This window comes from Dicentrarchus labrax, unplaced genomic scaffold (genome assembly GCF_905237075.1).
Source record: "Dicentrarchus labrax unplaced genomic scaffold, dlabrax2021, whole genome shotgun sequence".
Lineage (NCBI taxonomy): Eukaryota > Metazoa > Chordata > Actinopteri > Moronidae > Dicentrarchus > Dicentrarchus labrax.
In genome coordinates, this window is record NW_026136715.1 from 18,631,177 (window position 1) to 18,649,903 (window position 18,727).

General features: G+C 40.3%; 1 protein-coding gene across 5 annotated transcripts in view; it reads left to right on the top strand.

The window, feature by feature from the left end:
• Positions 1-18,727, top strand: part of LOC127377763 (forkhead box protein J3-like) — a 58,831-nt gene that overhangs the window by 24,444 nt on the left and 15,660 nt on the right. For 3 of the 5 annotated variants that reach the window (XM_051425936.1, XM_051425940.1, XM_051425937.1), the window contains exons 4-8: positions 5,682-5,756; positions 9,086-9,169; positions 12,315-12,395; positions 14,810-14,911; positions 17,934-18,095. In XM_051425936.1, coding sequence (XP_051281896.1) covers positions 5,682-5,756; positions 9,086-9,169; positions 12,315-12,395; positions 14,810-14,911; positions 17,934-18,095 — 504 coding nt within the window. The remainder of the gene's footprint in view (positions 1-5,681; positions 5,757-9,085; positions 9,170-12,314; positions 12,396-14,809; positions 14,912-17,933; positions 18,096-18,727) is intronic. The other 2 variants (XM_051425939.1, XM_051425941.1) reach the window with 1 other exon arrangement.

Genomic DNA, 18,727 nt, shown 5'->3' on the forward strand with positions numbered 1-18,727 from the left:
CATCCATGCTTATCAAGCCCGCCTTATATAACTAACCTCTTCAAGTCCAGGATGCTGCACCCTACGTTCAGCAGCAGCAGCAGCAGCAGCAGCAGCAGCAGCACCCACTACCACAAAGTATATACTGTACATATCACACATGTATGCACAAAAGCTCATATCTAATAATAGTTGTGTGTAAAAACGGTTGTTTGACCTTATTTTTCTACGACATAGCTCTTAATCTCCAGTCTCTAAAAATTCCCCGTAAAATCAGGAGGCATCATGGGAACCGTCCATGTTCGGTAGATTGTAAAATGAGTGGATGCAGGTGCAGTGTAGTCTTCACTCAAAATGATATATACAGTGTATTCATGCATATGAACGCACAAACACACTATTCATCAAACAAAACAAATATCCGTTTCTTCTTATTTACTTATTTACTCTGGTTTATTACTGATCTATTTATCTCTGTGTGTCTATTTATCTAACCAATGTGGTATATGATACCTTATTACCAAGTTTCTGTTGTCATTTAATTTAAATAAAGATAATTATATGATATTTTATGATTAAGTTGGACTGCAGAATTGTCTTACAATATCATTGTTTCATGATCATATGATTCTATTGAAACTAAATACTAATTAAGATTATTAATTATGATTAAGATTTCCCTTTTTATTTATTGAAAGTTCTATATAGTAGAACATTTACTTAAAGCTAAATATATGATGCTTACATTCACTAAACTACAAAACTCAAACCAAAGTTAATGTTAGATGTTATGTTTTCATCATATTGTACACCTTTCCTCCAAATTCAGTCTGACATATAGGTGGTCTTCTAACTTTTGGATCACTGCTACTATTTAGAATTAAAGTTTTTTTTTTATTTTTTGGGCCCACCATGATATAAAGTTACTCGGAAGTGCTGCACAGCAGGAGTTCATAATGATGGTACCTCAGAGCTTAAGAGGCTAAACGTCAGGTTATTCTTGAAAAGAACTAGTTGGAAATCCAAAGTGTTTATAGTTCTTCTGAGCCACAATACTGGAAAGCAGAGTTAAAAGCCAGCCCACCATAGAGAGGAGGGAGTCATTTCTGTTAGACATTCATAGTGTTGCACTTGGTAGTTCACATGAAAATTGACAGAAATAAGTGTGTCAATAATGAAAAAAGGGAGCTACAAAGAGAAGAACCAAAAAAAACATGACGTCACCCATTGGTTTGTGGAGCCTCGAGTTTGGCATTATGGTTGTCGTCATGACAGTTTGTCATTTGAGAATGACATGTCAATCACAAGGTAGACACACCCAAAAGCATACCCTGCTTTATTATCTATTTTACTCTAAATTGGACCATTATTTACCAAATTAACATAATATGGTATGGAAGAAGACTTCAAACCAGCAACAGAGACCATAAACTCATTAGGAAACTGTTTACTGAGAAGAAGTCGGGTCGTTTCTACGTTGCATTGTATCGTGTTTTTATTGCAGCCAATGCAAGTTTAAGACACTTCCATGTTGGCTTCACTTTACAGACCAAGAAACTCTGTCCATTATGTATACTGTCAATGGTTTAAACCCATGCTTCTCTCTCACCTCCACACAGCTGGCCATTCATGGCCTAATCCAAAGTTGAAGTGGTGTCGGGGGAGGAGGTTTCCAAAACTACGTGACCCCTTATGAAGCATACTGGCAGCTTAAAGCTTTGCATACTAAGACTGGTTGTGTAAGAAAAACATGTGCGCACCAATATTGCTCATTTTGCCATGAGTTTGTCTGGACAGCCTATAAAGAGGGCAAACACTGATTTACTGTAAACACTTTCCATTTCCTGCAATGGAAACAATGAGTGTTTATGTTGTCATGCCAAAGTTCTGGGGTTGAACCAGTCGTCTTCTTCAGTGTCCTTCCTACGTTTCACACAAACATGCGGACATACTCACACACGATGCCTGTGACTGTGTGATCCATCAGCTGCTGGGCAGGAATGGCACGGCCCCAGTCCGGCCCAATAAGCTCATTAATCAGGCAGGGTGAGGAGTGGGTGGAAGGAGGACACAGCAGTGAATCTCATTATCTTACTTCACAGCACCGCTAATCAGTACATTTATTGATGATGACTATTCCCATTCAGTGTGAGGAGATTACTGTTTCCGTAACATGTAGGAAAGAAGGCAGTTGTGCTTATGTATCCACATGTACGGTTTGTGCACACAAGCCGCCTTAAACTGATGCTTTCCGGGTGGAAGGACAATCTCCCTTCTCACTACTCAATTATACACACAAAGGCACAAACACACAGTTTCTATCTTGACTGTGTACGTACTTGCTGCTATCGGTGTGGTGAACTTGTGGTGTGTTTTTTTGTCATTTATGTACAGTTTCCTGTCATTGACGAGAAGCTGTTTTATGTGTCAATGACCTTTTTTTGGAAATATGTGGGTGGCTAAGCGTGTGTAGGCATTTGCATATGTTGTGTATGGACTTCATGCTACAAAGGCTGCCTGCAAAACACTCGAGGAATTAAACTGTAAATGGTGGAAAGTACATTAAATCTAAATAGATAAATAGACAAATGGACAAAATCTAATTTAACTGTATCTTTGACCTAAAAACCTGAAATCAACATGTATTAATGTAATGCTGACAGTAATTTGTGGGGGACAATTGAAGCTTTAAGAAGATACTGACAGGAACATATTGAGAAAAAAAACATCATGCAGATGCATTCGTTGTTTATTTCTCCGCTTTGGTCCAGACTGAAATGTCTCAACAAATTTGTACATTTATGGTGCCCAGAGGTTGAATCCTTATGACATTGGCGATCACTTTTAGCGCCACAGCGAGGTTCACATTTATGGTTTTGAGTGTCTCGACAACTATTGGATGGATTTACGTGGCGTTTGGTGCACACATTCATGTCCCCCTGAGGATGGATTATGATAACTATGGTGATTCGTAAACTTTTCATCTAGCTCCATCATCAGATCAAAAATTAAATTTGTCACAAACCTTTGGTTTATGACCAAATACCTGCAAACATAAGGATATTCCCATCAGCTTCAGCTCTACTAGCATGCTAATACTTTAAACTAAGATGATGAACATGGTATAAACATAATGCCTGCTGAAAATCACCATGTTAGCTTTGTCTTTTTCACTGCTGTGCCTAAACACAGCCTCACAGAGCTACTAGGATGGCTGTAGATGCTGTTTTAATATCATCACTACATTGTAATTATATTGAAATTTTGCACAGCTCTAATTACCAAGTACACTACAGTGATAGAGATAAACAATGTATAAACACATGCGACAGCAGGACTTAATTTAATGACCATTAACAACATAAGGAAATTAATGTTACGTGAAAACATGCATTGTTTGGCATCCTAAAGTTTGGCATGGATTATAGGGTGTTAGTTATAGTCGACACATGGATCACCAATTGTAAGGAACACACTCATTAGGGCTGCGCAGTTCATTGAAATATTATTGAAATAGCAATATGGGCAAGTGCAATATCCAAATCGCAGAAGTTGCAGTTTTTTTATGAAGGTAAAATGTGTGATGAAACAGCATTACAATGAAGTACTGTAGTGCTGCAGAGATGCCCTTGTCTCTAAATTTTGTACTCCAGATGTTTGTTTTTTTTACTACAGACCTCAAGAAATGTCACATCATGATTTGAATTGCTTATTCAGAGACAATGAGAATTGCAATGCAAAAATGATAATTGCCACTAATTGTGTATCATATTATTACTTTTTTTTCACCTAACACTCGTGAGGAAAAACATCTCCCCATGCCCCAAAACATCCTCACTTAAAACTCTTCATGTGCTGTAAGGGTGACTCCACAAAGCAGGGAAAACTTTTACCGAACTTAATGACAGGAACAAATTTAGGCCAATAAGAGATTTTTAATATCAGTGTTGGTAACTTTTCGGTGCACCGACCAACCCCAACACACACGCCTGAAAGTGAAAAGTGCCAGTGTGCAAAGCCTGAAATACACAGGGTTGTGCAGACATTGCAAGTAGTGCACAGGTGTGCAAAAAACTGCTTGGCTAATAAAAAAGATAGTGTGTAAATAAACAAACAGTAGGTAGAGGTTAGCAAAGTTAGACGGGCAGACTTGTTGTTAATGATCCAGAGCCTCCTCCCACAGGAAAGTTTTTGGAACAGATGGTTGCCTTTGTGTGCTGAGCTTGTGGCAGTCCTGCTTGCCATTTTCATCACCCGACTGTCACGCGTTTTCCTTGATGGACGGCCGTAAACTGCCAGTGACCCGCTAAGTAGAGCAGCTGAAAACCGCCGGAGCTCTTCTCCAGGAGGAGCAGGGCGAGGAAGAGGTGGACCAGGCTGTTATGGTATGCTAGAGACAGAGAGAAGGTAGTTTTTTTTGTAGGAGAAACAAAGCTGGCGTTGAGCAGCGAGAACTCAGGAGAAAGAGCAGAGAAATACCTCCCATCCCTCTGTCTTCTCCCCTCCTCCTCCCCAGTGGTATTAATTAGCAGCAGCAGATGAGTGGAGAACGGGAGCCTGAAGGGAGAACAGGTTCATGTCAGGTTAGCCTACACTGTTGTGAGCCCTCTTTCTCTCTCGCTCTCTTTCTCTCTCTTCTCTCACCACACACACACACACACACACACACACACACACACACACACACACACACACACACACACACAAACACAAACAAACAAACAATAGGAGGTGTTACAAATTGGAACAATGTCAGTTTCCCCTCATTATAGCCAAAACTATGAATTTGCTTCAAAAATGGCAGGCTTTTTTCATGAAGCCCGAATGAAAGACCCTGTTTTAGTTTGAATACACCCCCTTCAGATATTCAAAATTTAATTCAATCACAGAGCCCCCCCCATCCCAGCTCCTCCGTCCCTCTGTCTCAGGTGTGTCTGACAGAACAGATACGCTTCAGCTTTAATCAATACAGCTGTCTCCATCTGTGGCATAATGGCTCGCATGTCACTCTTGTGTAACTGTGACCCGAAGCTTTTTTTTACTCTGACATGGTGAAAGTGGAAGACTGTTATACTTTCAAGTACCATCACTGATGGCCAAGGCAGTGATCCAGAGCCAGAAACTGAAGCTAACATCAGCTTTAGCAGATGCAGCAGAGCCAATGGACAGTGGCAAGATGGGGGATGTGTTGTTTGGATGATGTTGATTTCCCCCGAACAAACACTGTATACTGCTTCTGCTTCTACTTCTGCTACTGCTCTCAGTAGGATACTCTTCCTCTCTTTGCCAGTTTCACCTCTGCTTTGATACTGGGGGCAACGCCATGACACTGTGTTGTACTTTGGGGGTGTTATATATAAAACTATCTAAAAAACAAAACATTTCAATCTCTCGTATCCCATTAATTATTTTGTGAACCCTCAGATTTACTTTGTGGCCCGGCTGGGGGGTTCCCAACCCCCAGGTTGCGGATCACTGCTCTGGAGGACAGGATAGCCAATGTCCTCTGGAAAAAGGTGCTGATGCAATGAACACTATAGACTGGGACCAGAATCAGTTGATGGTATAATAAAGTGACTGTAAACGTAATGTACTTATTCAAGAAAGTGGCTTTACTGTTGAGTTAGTCTAACTATTTCTTTGTCCTGTTTCTTCCTTTCTCCTTCCTTGCTCTGTTTCTCTCGGTCTGTCTATCCCTGCAGAATTCTATACGACACAACCTGTCCTTGAACAAGTGTTTTCTCAAAGTGCCTCGCTCCAAAGACGACCCTGGAAAAGTAAGTATTTCCTGAACAATGTAATGCGACTGAAAAGCTCCGCTTGAATTACGGCGCTACACACAATGAAAATGCAAGCCTATTTCAGCGAGCTTACAAATAAGGCAGAGGCGACGGCGATTACTTTTCACGTGTGTAGACGCCCTCGTGCCGCACGTGTGCACACACTCGTGCATAAGTGCACCCAAAGACACCCATACTCACTTGTTCTCTTTCTTTGTCACACACACACACACACACACACACACACACACACACACACACACACACACACACACACAGTGTCTGCACTTAAAAGCAATTTGTAGCTCCATAACCAACTGAATGCCTAATGCCGCTTTCTCTGTTTTCTGCAGCTCTTCCGATATTGATTCTGCCAAGTAATAATGTGGTACAGGGAGTAATGAATAATAAGTATACGTAGGTACACTCCTTCAGATGCAAGGCCGTTCACGCATCTGTTATGCTTTATTAGGCCCTGTTTCACTCTCTCCCTCTCTCTTTCTCACACACACACACACACACACACACACACACACACACACACACACACACACAAAATCAGAGGAAGCATTAGGTATGTTTCACCACTGCTACTACGGAGGTTTGGAAGCAGAGTTGCCACGGCCACTTCAGAAGCACCGGTTTGATAACAACAATTTGTCAAGTCCTTGTTTGTGCTGAATCAAAAGAATTGCTCAGACGGGGGAAGGTATATAATTACAGTTGATCACTGAAGCTTGCCCTTACAAGATTTTTTATTAAAAGCTCAAATGCCTGCATTTCAACTCATCACAGGGTTAATGTGAGAAGCAATCCACCATTCTTACAGAAACTGACAAGCCAAAACTTTTCATTGAGCGCTCAAAACTCATTTTGTTTGGGGGGGAGTGGAGGAGGGAGTTTCTCCAGACTGAGGGGATTTTGGAGCCATTGAAAAATGAATTAGGGGGGAAGAAGGTTTAAATAATTCAAAGAAAATCCTTGGGCTTTAGTGGAGGCCTATAGTCTGCAAAGACACAAAGAGAGTGGCTCCCCCCTGATTAGCCTGACTTGGACCTGACCAGCACCTTAATTCAAACCGTGGATCGAAGTGGTCGATACCTCGGCATGGGGGGAGGTCATGTGTGTGTAGAGAAGTTGGATGTACAAGCTCTGTTTGAAGCCATAGAGAGAGGGGAGAAGCTAAATCATGCATGTGCTAACGTTAATTGGCTGTGTACTGTTCAGTGATGTGGGACTGAGAGACAGGGGGAGGAGAAGAGGCAAGGATGGGGGAGGGGGGCAGGGGGGATGTTGAGAGATGAGCCGTGTGTGTGTGTGTGTGTGTGTGTGTGGCCTAGATGAACCTCCTGAATTCAGTCTGCAGCTTTGGACCTCCTTGGGAGGGAAGAGGAAAAATGAAAGAGGGGGAGGAAATCAGACCAGGAGGAAATCAAGGACCTAAAAGCAATTGATTTCCTCCTTTCTCATTGTATGTGCTTGTTTTGGAGGCTGCAGTGTTTTAACATTGTGTATCAAAAGGACTGTAGTGGATTTTCTGGGGAAAGGAAGCGCGAGTATGCACAAGAAAACTAAACCTAGAGAAAATTGATTGGATAACAGAACTGGAATAACAACATTGGTTTTATTAGAAATTTTTTAATTGGTTAGTGTCCCTTGTTTTTTCCCATTGACTGTATAATTAAAAATGGACGTCGTAGGTGCGTTATATAAAAATTAGCCCCCATGTCATGAATGGGGAAATAAGCTATAAAGACCAAATCCATTTTTGTACCAGGCTGTAAACATGTTCATTTCTGCTGTAAAGTTTTAAAATTGGGCCTCACCTCTGTAGCCAGCCTCAAGAGGCCATTTGAGGAGCTACAGTTTTTGGCACTTCAGAGATTGCCACTTGCTTTTACTGACATTAGAGGAACTGAAGCAGCCTCACTGAGAAAAAGTGGGGGAAAAAAGAGCCATGCGGTAATCCACTAGGGATGTAATGAAACACGATTCAATACAGTTCACGATACATTAATGTTTTTCTCACAGTTTCTTTAAAAAAAAATCAAAAAGAGATTGAAGTCGCCGTCATCAGCTCAAAATGATTTGAACTGATGATAGCCTAATATCTCTCCAACAATAATATACAAAATAGATTTGTAAAATTAAAGAATGGTAAGGTATAAACTGTGCAAAACAAAGCATATTGTTTGCTCCATGATACAGCTACTGGCGCGAGTGACGTAGGACTACAGCGACAAGCGGAGTCAAAAGTATAACGTGCCCCTAGCTGTTTACAAGAGTATCACAATTCCTTTTCAATATGATTCAAATCTTCACATATTTGTATCACGATTTAACTCGCAATATGTCTTTCCATTCCTAGTATTCTCCAATAGGAGGAGATACACCAGATACACATAAAAGGATATAAGCTGTAATGAAAAATGTGTTCAAATCACAGAAGAATCATTCAAATCAATTAAAACAGTGAAAATGATGTGCAAACCAATAATATAGTCAAATCAAATTTGGAATAATGGCAGGACATTATTTACATTAACAATTTAAAGGGTTGAAATTCTCAAGGGTTCATACAAGTATCTGGGGCTTCGTATTGATATGAAATTGAACTGGTAAATTGGTCAAGTTTATTAAAAAAGGCTGGATTTATAATTGGTCTGATTACCAATGTTGGCAAGTAATGCATTACCTAGTAATATATCATAGTAATGTTACAGTTTTCTATTAGGGATTACAATTTGAAATGTTAAATTCCAAATTAGTTTACCCTCTGGAGATGAATAAAGTTAACGGAAGAAGCACCATATTTGAAGGCAGTTTAGAGGTCTTATTTTAGAAGTTGGTTGTAATAAATAGTTACCTTCCAATTTATCCAATTATTTAACTTATCTTATTTAGTTTATCTGTTTATCTAAAAAAGATCCTTTGCTGTAGTACAATTCAACTATCAGAGTTCAGACTCTCAGCACTCGCCCACAACAATAAAATCCAGTGTTTGTAACACCTTTTAGCACGGTGTAATAATTGAATCTTGTGCAAGGTATCTTTCTGATGATGAGTACCTTTATGCTTGATACACAGTACTTTAACTTGTTATAGAATATTTTCAGTTTCCCCCCTGTGGTGTTGCTGTTTTTGTTTAAAATCATTATTTGGGGACTTTTTCCACCACTGGATTCCTTATTAAAGTAAGATAAAAAATAATATGAAAGTGCACCTAAACCTACAGAGCAATCAAAAGCACTGGAGAAATACACAAACAGCTCAGCTTCCATCAAACACAAGGCTCATCTCTTTGTTTTATTGGCGTGACTCTCCAGGGTTCCTACTGGGCCATAGACACCAATCCGAAAGAAGACACAGTACCCAGCAGGCCAAAGAAGAGACCACGCTCTGGAGAAAGGGTGAGTACGTTAACAATGCTTTATAAAATCCTCCTTCTAAATAAAACTAGAGCTCATTGTTTTAAAAACCTTATAATGTGGTGGTACATCAGTTAGTATTCATATGACATCTCTACAGACATCTAAGTCTGTGACAACTTAAAAGGGTTGTGTGAGGTTTCTGCCACAAAACATTAACCTCAACTTCCTTATTTAGTTTCCAAATTCTTGCAGAATTATTTCTTTATACCAGTTCAAGCTCACTGCCATCAAAGTGGCCATGGCGGCGTGCCACTGCCGACAACGTAGCATTATCTGAGGAAATGTTCATGATGTAGCGGTGTGAAAAGGCATGTGAGCAGAAAAACAAGAGATTGAGAAAAGCTGCTCCATACACCTGAGATCCAACAGAAATGTTTGTGTGTGAAGAGACTTCCAATCTTTTTCATTTTTTCACGCTATAATGATGCCAAAATACACCAGAAGGCAAACAAGGTGGCTTAAAGGCAAAAAACAAGTGTAAGAATTTACAGAATGCTAGTAGCTCTGTGAGACTTGTTCTTAAAGAACCAGTTTAGAATTCAATGGTATCTAGCGATGAAGTTGCAGATTGCAACCATTTGCATAAAGCACAGCCTTCTAAGCTTGTATGAGAAACAGCAGTGGCTGCAAAACTCGCAAAAACGCAAAAGGCCATATCGAGAGTGTTTGGCTTGTCCGTTCTGGGCTACTGTAGAAACATGGCAGTTCAACATGGCGGACTCCGTAGAACAGGACCCGCTCCCTCTGTAGATAAAAACGGCTTATCTAAGGTAACTAAAACACAGCAATTATTTTTACTTACACTAATTAAAACCTACGAATGTTATAATTTATAATATAATTAATATATTATATATTCATTTCCTGCCAAAAGGTCCTCCTTAATGTTACACACTGGACTGATGGTGCTACATTAAAAGTCACCAAAGTGATTGCAGTTCATCTTGAGGGTAACATGAATGTCTGGACCAAATTTCATGGCAATCCATCCAAAAGTTGTAAAGACACTTGACCATAAACCACAAAGGTGAACCTCATGGTAGCACTGGAGAAAATAAATCAGAGAGTTGCAATCAGTCTGTGGGGAACTTGAATGTTCATGAAAATATCATGGCAGTCTATCCAAGAGTTATTTCAGTCTGTACCAAAGTGGTGCACTGACTGACACTGCCATCCACAGAGCCATGCTGCTAACAAAAAATGCTCTGGGCAGAGCAATGCTATACCAGACGGACCTCAACACTGAATAATGCAGATCAAAACACAGTTTAAAACACATCAGCAATTTAACAAAAAATGTATTCTGATATGTGTTATTTTTTGTGATTCAGTGGTGGTATAAATTGTAATCAGTGGCACACCATGTGGGCCAACAGTGCCTGATGACTTATTCTGACGCGTATATTGTGGGGAATTTCTTGACCAGAGGCACATGGTGCACCTGCATCACACTGGAAAAGGGTCTGGGATTATGGGCTGGATCAGTTATACAAAGTGAAGAGCCAAGAAGATCTGCAGACAGGGAGATGTGTGGTTTAGGGGATGTATCACCGTTACTGAATGTGTAACCACTGTAGTTTTATGTAGAACAACATTCATTCCACGTGTACATCAGCTACCTGCTTGACAATGGTAGAGCTAATTTCTCTTGAGAGAACGAAACATGCAGCTTATTACTTTTTTTTTTTTATCTTGCTGCATGCTATGCTTGCTTAAATAGTCTCTATCAGTCTAATTGCCTATCATATGAGGGAAAAAAAACATTTGGTTTGCCTTTGAATGGCATCTATTTGCGTCACAGAAATATCAAAGACCTCAACTACATTATGCATATTTTCTCTTGGTTGGGTTGAACAGGTTATTCATGATACAAGATTTCCTTGGTACTCTCTGACTGATATTGATATTATTGCTGAACATCTCCTAAAGCCATAATATGTATGATAGAAATGCTCCATCTCCTGCTCATGTGCTGTTTGCTATGTACCATGTGCCATTAGAGAACCAGAGCCTATAGTCTCCGTTAAACAATGTCATGTTAATGTTAACCACAGGCTCCTCAATTTGCAGTTTACAAGATGTCACAGGAACAGCAGCGCTGAGCTACAGAATAGATGTCAGAACACACAAGTAGGAATGAAAATTGGTTTGGGTGAACTGATTGACAGCGGCCGAGGCTATAAATATATGTAACCCTGCGTCAACCCGGCAGAATGCGGCTGGTGTTCAGTCATCAACCTGCGGATCAGAATACAAAAACAGTGAAGGTTTTGTATCAGCTCCGTCTGCCTACATCTCTGCTGTCTATTAACACACTCATAACTTGTGTTGGTTTAAAGACTGGAATTCCAGTAATACCTCCAAACCAACTTGTCAGATTCCTTATATAACTTTATAAACATTCAACTTATGAAATACTTATTTGGCCATCACCTAAGCTGAGCTTAAATGATCCAATAGCTGTGCTCCATCTTGATTGGAACAAACAAAGAAATAATTGAAGATGCTGCCGTAGCAGTCAAACGTTAAAGAAGCTCTGGGCATTATATGAGTTGAGAAGATGACATGCCCTGCAGAAAACACCACAGACATGATCTAAATAAAATATAGAAACACTTTAATCCAGTGATATTCTAATCAGTAGCGGTACATTATTGGCATCCTTGATCAACGCTGGGCTTCAGGTAGGCACGACAACCTTTCCTTCAGCCAAGGTTGGGCAACCAATTAGTAAAATCAGCTGGCGTCTTGTGGACCAAGCAGAAGACCTGACGGGTCGCAATGTCACCAGTAAAGCTTTTTCTCAAGGGGGCTTTAAATCCAGTATCCTATTGTTTCTAATCGTATTCCGTAGATACGTGTAACCAGCAGCTGACCCACTGAGGGTTTTTCTGAATGTACAGCTGACTATGTTTGTTGTTGTTGCATATAAGAAAACCTGCAGTCTTTCATCACAGTGCAGCACAACTGGTCATCTCCCTTCTTTTCTCATCCCGGGTCTATGTCACTGTTTGTGTATCTTGATCATTATCTTCCTGTGTGTCGGTTTATCTGTTTGTCTGCCACTCTCTTCCCCCTGTCTCGCCCCTGTCCCCCTCTCTCTCTGCCTGTATTGCTGCTTTAGCCTTCTCCTCTCCAGGGAACTCAGGCAGGCGTGGAGCAGCAAAGTGCACAATCACAGTTGCTCATTGGAGGAAGAATTGAGGTAAAAGAGAAAAGTGGGGTGGGAGGAATAAAAAAAAAAAAATGGAAAGAAGTTTGAAAGAAAAGGAGAGAAAAAGACATCAAGGTGGAGAGAGCAGAGAGGGAAAGTCAAGCTGCAAGGGGAAAGAAGGGGGGAAAATAAGTAAGGGGAGTAAGAGGTGGGGAGGAGGGAGAGTATTCTAGGCTTGTGTTCCAGTTAATTACCACAGAAGGCCCCGGGGCTGCCGTTAGACATATTTTCTTCACCAATTTTTTTTTTTTTTTTATTACAAACATTAATTAATTCAGAGCCTTGTCATCTCGTCTTACATGGATGGGCCCTTCGACCCCTTTTCTTACGCCTCACTTGCACCGCTGGCAGACACACTGTGGGCTGTCACATGGGCTAAGGAGAAACAGGGAGGTTTTAAGTGCTAAGATTTATATCAGTGTTACCGTAAGGAAAAAAAACAAGGTGGGCTAAATATGTCGGTACTGTTTTCATTGGGGTTTTTGTTGCACCAGGGCTACACAGTCAAAGTCTTTAAAGTCTCCTGACGACAGCGGCTGTGCAAATGAAAAGATTTGAAGTTGGCGGCGAGGCTAAACGTCAAGTGCATAAATGTGTTGTATAAATGTGTAGACAGGCAGTGTACACTTTAGTTTAGTACCTGCATATCCGGTGCCCTCAGTGTAATCGCTCGCTTTCATTTCCTGTGTGCCTCTCTCTCTCTGTGTCTGTCTGTCTGTCTGTCTGTCTGTCACCACTCAATTTACCCGTTCTTCCTTTTCTCTCTCCCCTTCCTCCACAAGTCTTCCTCGCTCCTCTCTTCACCTCACCCTTGTCTTCTTTTTAAGTGCCTCCACCCGGGAACCGACAACCCGTTTCACTGGGAGTTTATCATAAATTAAAGATTGCATTGTTACCGACCAATCCTCTTACTGTAAGCAGTTTGGGGAGGCAGGCAAGCTGTCTTGAACCCTGAAAGCAGTCAGACAAGGGAAAAAATATTGTTCTTTTTTTCCCCGTCACTTTGCGGGCATCAATTTAGCCCCTCATCGATCTTTGCATAGTTCCTCACATCCTCATACTCAGTTAACCCTACTTTAGCTCTTTGTGTGGACGGCAGAAAATGAACTGCTGCTGAATACATTTTAGACACTTGAATAATGCATGAAGATGGCTTGATTTATCTTATCAAGTGCTAGCGACTTTTTCTGGCTGTTTAAGTGTCCGGCAATTTAAATGAAGTGCACCTCGACTAGTTCACATAGTCAGAGCCAGAGGCGCGGTGATGATTCAGGAGGCTCAGTACAGAATCATGAGCTTGCACAATCTAGAAATTTCTCATAACCTTTGTCACATTTCATTTCCTTCGTCATTTTCACTGTCAGTCTCCTCTGCATATTTCCAATCAGCGGGGAGCATATTTGAAATACTTCTGCATATTAATTAATAGGCTAGACTTAAAAGTTACTGTTGAAAAAATATTTGTGCAGCTGTTTAAATAGACCAGAAAAAATACTACATACTATACTATGCTATACATTGCTTAATTTCCCCATTAAATGCCGCAACCAGTGATGCAGGCTGACCTTTCTGTGATTGACATTATTGCCATTAGTCTTTATTGTAAGGCCTGTGGATTCAGATTAGGTTTATAGAACATTTATACAGGTGTATATCAGGTAAGCAGTCATGTATCCATTGCGCTGCACGGTGATATTTATTTGTCTTTTATTGTTCACCACATTCAGCTCCTGAGGAGAGAGGAGAAGTGGTCTCTGCTACTTCATTATTTTTATCATGTTTCCTGTAAATTTCATCAATCTCCCTGGGGTGTAACAATTCACTGATTTAAATCAATCTACTGAGCGTATTGCCTGAGAAGCAACAGTATCAAACAGCTTGAATTTGGCCACAGCTGGTACGGAATCACAATGGAATAAACACAGACTTCTTTTTGTCAGAAAACACCCACAGATGAAATATTTAGAGTTTTTGGCTCAATATATATATTTTTTTTAAGCTAAAAAGCTTAAGAAAAATAAAAAGATACGTAAATGTTGCCTGTCTTGCAATGCACAAGTTGAATGTTCATTGTTTTAGAGAGGTTTATTTTTTTATTTTTTTTCTTCAGATACACATCAATTTAGATATATTGAGGCAAAGAAAAATAAAACCACTACAAGTTGGACGCCTTATTAGTAACACAATAGTAGCTTACCTGTAAACACAGAGCATTATAGGTGTTTTCCCACAACAGACATTTATTCATTAGTCCTATTAAGTCATGACAGTGTGTCAGCATGCACAATACCAGGTCCCTGAATCAGATGCAGCAGCTAAATGGAATTCAGCCATCATTGATTGAAACATAGTTTATCTTTATTTGGTAAGCTGGTCGTTCTCACTCCTCTGTCCTCTACTTTCAGGCATCAACTCCTTACAGCCTGGAGTCAGAGTCTCTGAGGATGGACTGCATTATGTCAGGAGGGACGTCCCCAACCCTGGCCATCAATGCTGTAACCAACAAGGTACGACGCCAGCTGCTCAGTCATGAAGGTTCAGTTTTATCAGTCCAGACAATAAAAACAATACAAAATACAGCAACAGAGCAGGTATGAAAGCTCCAGCAGACAATGTATATCAGAGTGCAATGCATGCCCATTGCTTTCTTATCGGATGCTCCTATCAGTCACAGTCAGGGGTGAGAACGTAATACCCGACCTACTTGCTGAGGGGGGGGGGTACACAGATTACTGTAAACGTTTGGCTGCTTATGAGCACTAGAAACTTTTAGTTGTAGATGTTAAACCAAGTGATGTTACATTGTTGGTATGCTGATTGATTTAAAAACATCACAACTTAAAAGTCGATTCTCATCACACAAATCACACAAATTCAAAAAAAGGAGCAAAAGAGACACCCAACACATACAACACCATACACCAGAAATTACAAGTGTAAGATAAATCACTATGGCTATTAGTTTTGAAGAATGAGATGGAGTCTTAAATATTATGCTTCACAATCCACTAATATTACGTTTAAATGGTTGAAAAAGCACAGAAATATGCTTAATGTCCATTCAGGTCTGATGAATATTCATTTGCTAATAATGTGTAATGATGATGATTATTGACAAATGCATTAGTCAAGAAGATTTAGTCATTTGTACTTGCAGCTGAGAAGAATGTGTTAAACTTTGTTGAGGATATAATTAATACTTGCTTGTGTTTCTCTCTCACCATCAGTGGTCAGGACTGTTACACTGTCCTCACTTTCACACACAACTTTATGCATTGAAACATCCACACACAAATTCACAAATAACTGCGCACACACACACTGACTAAAAGGCTGAAATGGGTGTGACCGTCCGTATGTGGGTCAGAGATCAAGCAGCGACTGGGACCTCTGACGCCTGTCTGATCTGACACACACACACACACACACACACACACACACACACACACACACACACACACACACACAGAGTGATGATGTGTGGTACATGACCCTTTCGTCTGACCCTGACCAAAGAGAAAATTTGTCCCACAGCAGCAGCTCACATAACTCTTAAGTGTTTGGTCTGGATGTGATGTGAAGGTCTGGCCTTGACAGCTTATTCCAGTTTTCCATCCTGAGCTTTTCACAGTTCTTGACTCATACTTAAAAGAATTTGTCAATATGAAACACTTTTTTTATCACAGATTTTTAACACATTGGGAACTAAAAAATATAGCCATGTTTTCACTTACTGCAATTTTTGTAACTTATTATAATTTATTTAGTAAAAAAATATTAAGCACTTGCAGATTCCTGCTTCTTTAAAGGTGAAAAAGTGTAGTACTCAGATTTTGAGTGTTTGTCAGACAAAATAGGCAAAACTCACTTTGGTTTTTGGTAACATCTGATAGTATAGGGCGGTGGGTTTCCTACTTATTATGTTATGATTAAGTTGGTACTCTATGGTATTAGATACACAGACAAATTTGTCATAAAATCTGACAACAGAAAGCAAAGAGATGAGCATTATATAGAGCCTAGGAATTCCGCGTCAGGCGATTATTGGACATACATTTTACATTTCCCCAGACTGGTTTGTCTCACAGGAAACAGAAAACTGTTGATTTACCTCATGCATGTCAGTTTGCACTCATTCTGTTTTACTCCAGGAAAGACTCAAACTTGACTCATCTTAGTCATCACTATACATTTTTGAAAAAAAAAGGGAAAAGATTCAGAGCAGGAAGAGGAAGACCTTGATAATAATAATGCTGATGCCAACGTCAATGATATCCACCCACATCCAGACAGGTGGCGTCCTGCAGGCACAGCAGTGCGTCAGAGCCTCTTCAGTAACACATTTGCTTTAGTCTGTTTGCATTGGAGAGTGCCTATGCTTTTGAAAGACATTCCTATAATATGATACTAGAAAATTAGAATAACAGAAGTGATTTTCCTTGAGAAAGGATGTTATAGTCATCATTACATTCAGACATTGTAATGTTTTTGCTTGAATTCCTAAATTCCTTGTGATTGAAGCTCTAAGTCTAAAAAACACTTTGGAAGAGGTTTAATCATTATTAGTTTCTTTCTTTTCTAATGCACAAATGTAAAGCTGAATTGTTCTCATAAACCACATAATCATCTCTTTGTTACTATAGTAACACAGCGAGGGGAATCTGAGGTTCACTCAGATGTCACCAAAATCCACCAAACCCAGAAAATGTTTGGGATTAACACTTAAAACTGACTTCTGAAGACACTTATTTTTCCGCTACAAGATGTTCTACAAGGTAGAGCACTGCCCCAGAGAGCCGTTACTGTTGTCTCACCCGAAGGCTATGATTTCACAATAGTCTATACAATTAAACGTAGCCTGGAGGTAATTCCGGCGCTCTGCCTCTCAAGTACTGACAGTCAAACAAAACAAGAGAAACACGATTCAACATAATCCTGAGGCAATTCTTTTAAAGGCTTTGTGATCTGTCACCAAAAAACAATACACCAGTATAAGTCCTCTGAAGGGAAACTCACGTCTTCATTGGTGCCAAACTCTCAGACAATAAAGTCATGCCTAAAGTTACCCAGTGGTCTCTGGGTCAAGACATTTTATCTAAATCACCATGTTCAAGGAAAAATAATCATCAGTAGTTTAGTTTCTGTGCTTTTATGTAGCAGCAGCACCAATTTGCATGGACCAGCACTTTAATTTCCATATTTCCTCATGACTTGTCTCATAAGTTAATGGTGCATGGGTAACTTCTTGAGGTGGGCAGTACTCACTTTAGCCTGGATATGAATTGGCAAATGGACAAAAATGAGGGAGAGTAACAAAATGGGCAATGAGGAACAATAAAATCATGAATCACTGCCTTTGAAGGAGTTTATACGGTGCATTGCCTCAAAAGTTTGGCCCTGTATAATTGCCTTTATTGTCACATTAACATGGATCCGTGTGTGTGTGTGTGTGTGTGTGTGTGTGTGTGTGTGTGTGTGTGTGTGCGTGTGCGTGTGCATGTGCGTGCGTGCGTGTGTATTTGTGTGTAGGTAGTGCTGTACAACCCCGAGGCAGAAGGCAGTGAGAGTCCTGGGAGTTTGGGCGGCAGTCTGAGCAACAGCCTTTCAGAGCAGAGTTTGGCGTCCGTCAACCTTAACAACCTGAACACCGCCGTCAGCAGCAGCAGCAGCAACGTACACAGCTACACACCAGTAAGGCCCTCTCTTTATCTCGGGCGACAGCCTAATGATCGCTGCAGGAGAATTTCTCTCTTCTTGTGTCTATCTGCACAAGGACAACAGCTGACCTGACGCTGCTGAAGTACGGACATAGACTTGTTTAAGGACACTTCAGCAGGGACAGTGCTTTCTCCCACTTTTATTCTGCTTTTCTACTCCTCTGCGCCCGCGACAGTTATTTGGATAGATCTGTTGTGCTGGCAGGTTGAAGATGTGTTTTAAACATCCACATTTTAGAATCTGTTGCATCTTTGTCGCAGCAACATCCATATTTGAAGCATTGTCTACTGTCACGGCTACAACATTGTCTTCTATCAGAATCAGCTTTATTGGCTTAGCATGTGAACACATACAAGGAATTGGATTGTTTTCTGACAAGCTTCACTACAAGCTTGAGCTTCAGGTCATTGCAACATGTGATGAAGCTCTCTATCAGTCCTTTGTACCCCTGTGTAAAAAAAGTGAAGACAGCATGTTTCTCACTGGAAATTATTCTCTGGAATCATATGTGTCAATGTAGTAATAACTTCCATTTCGCCAAAAAACACGTAATACATTTTATTAAGTTCCTTCAAAGTCTTCACTACATATATTATTTGAGTCTG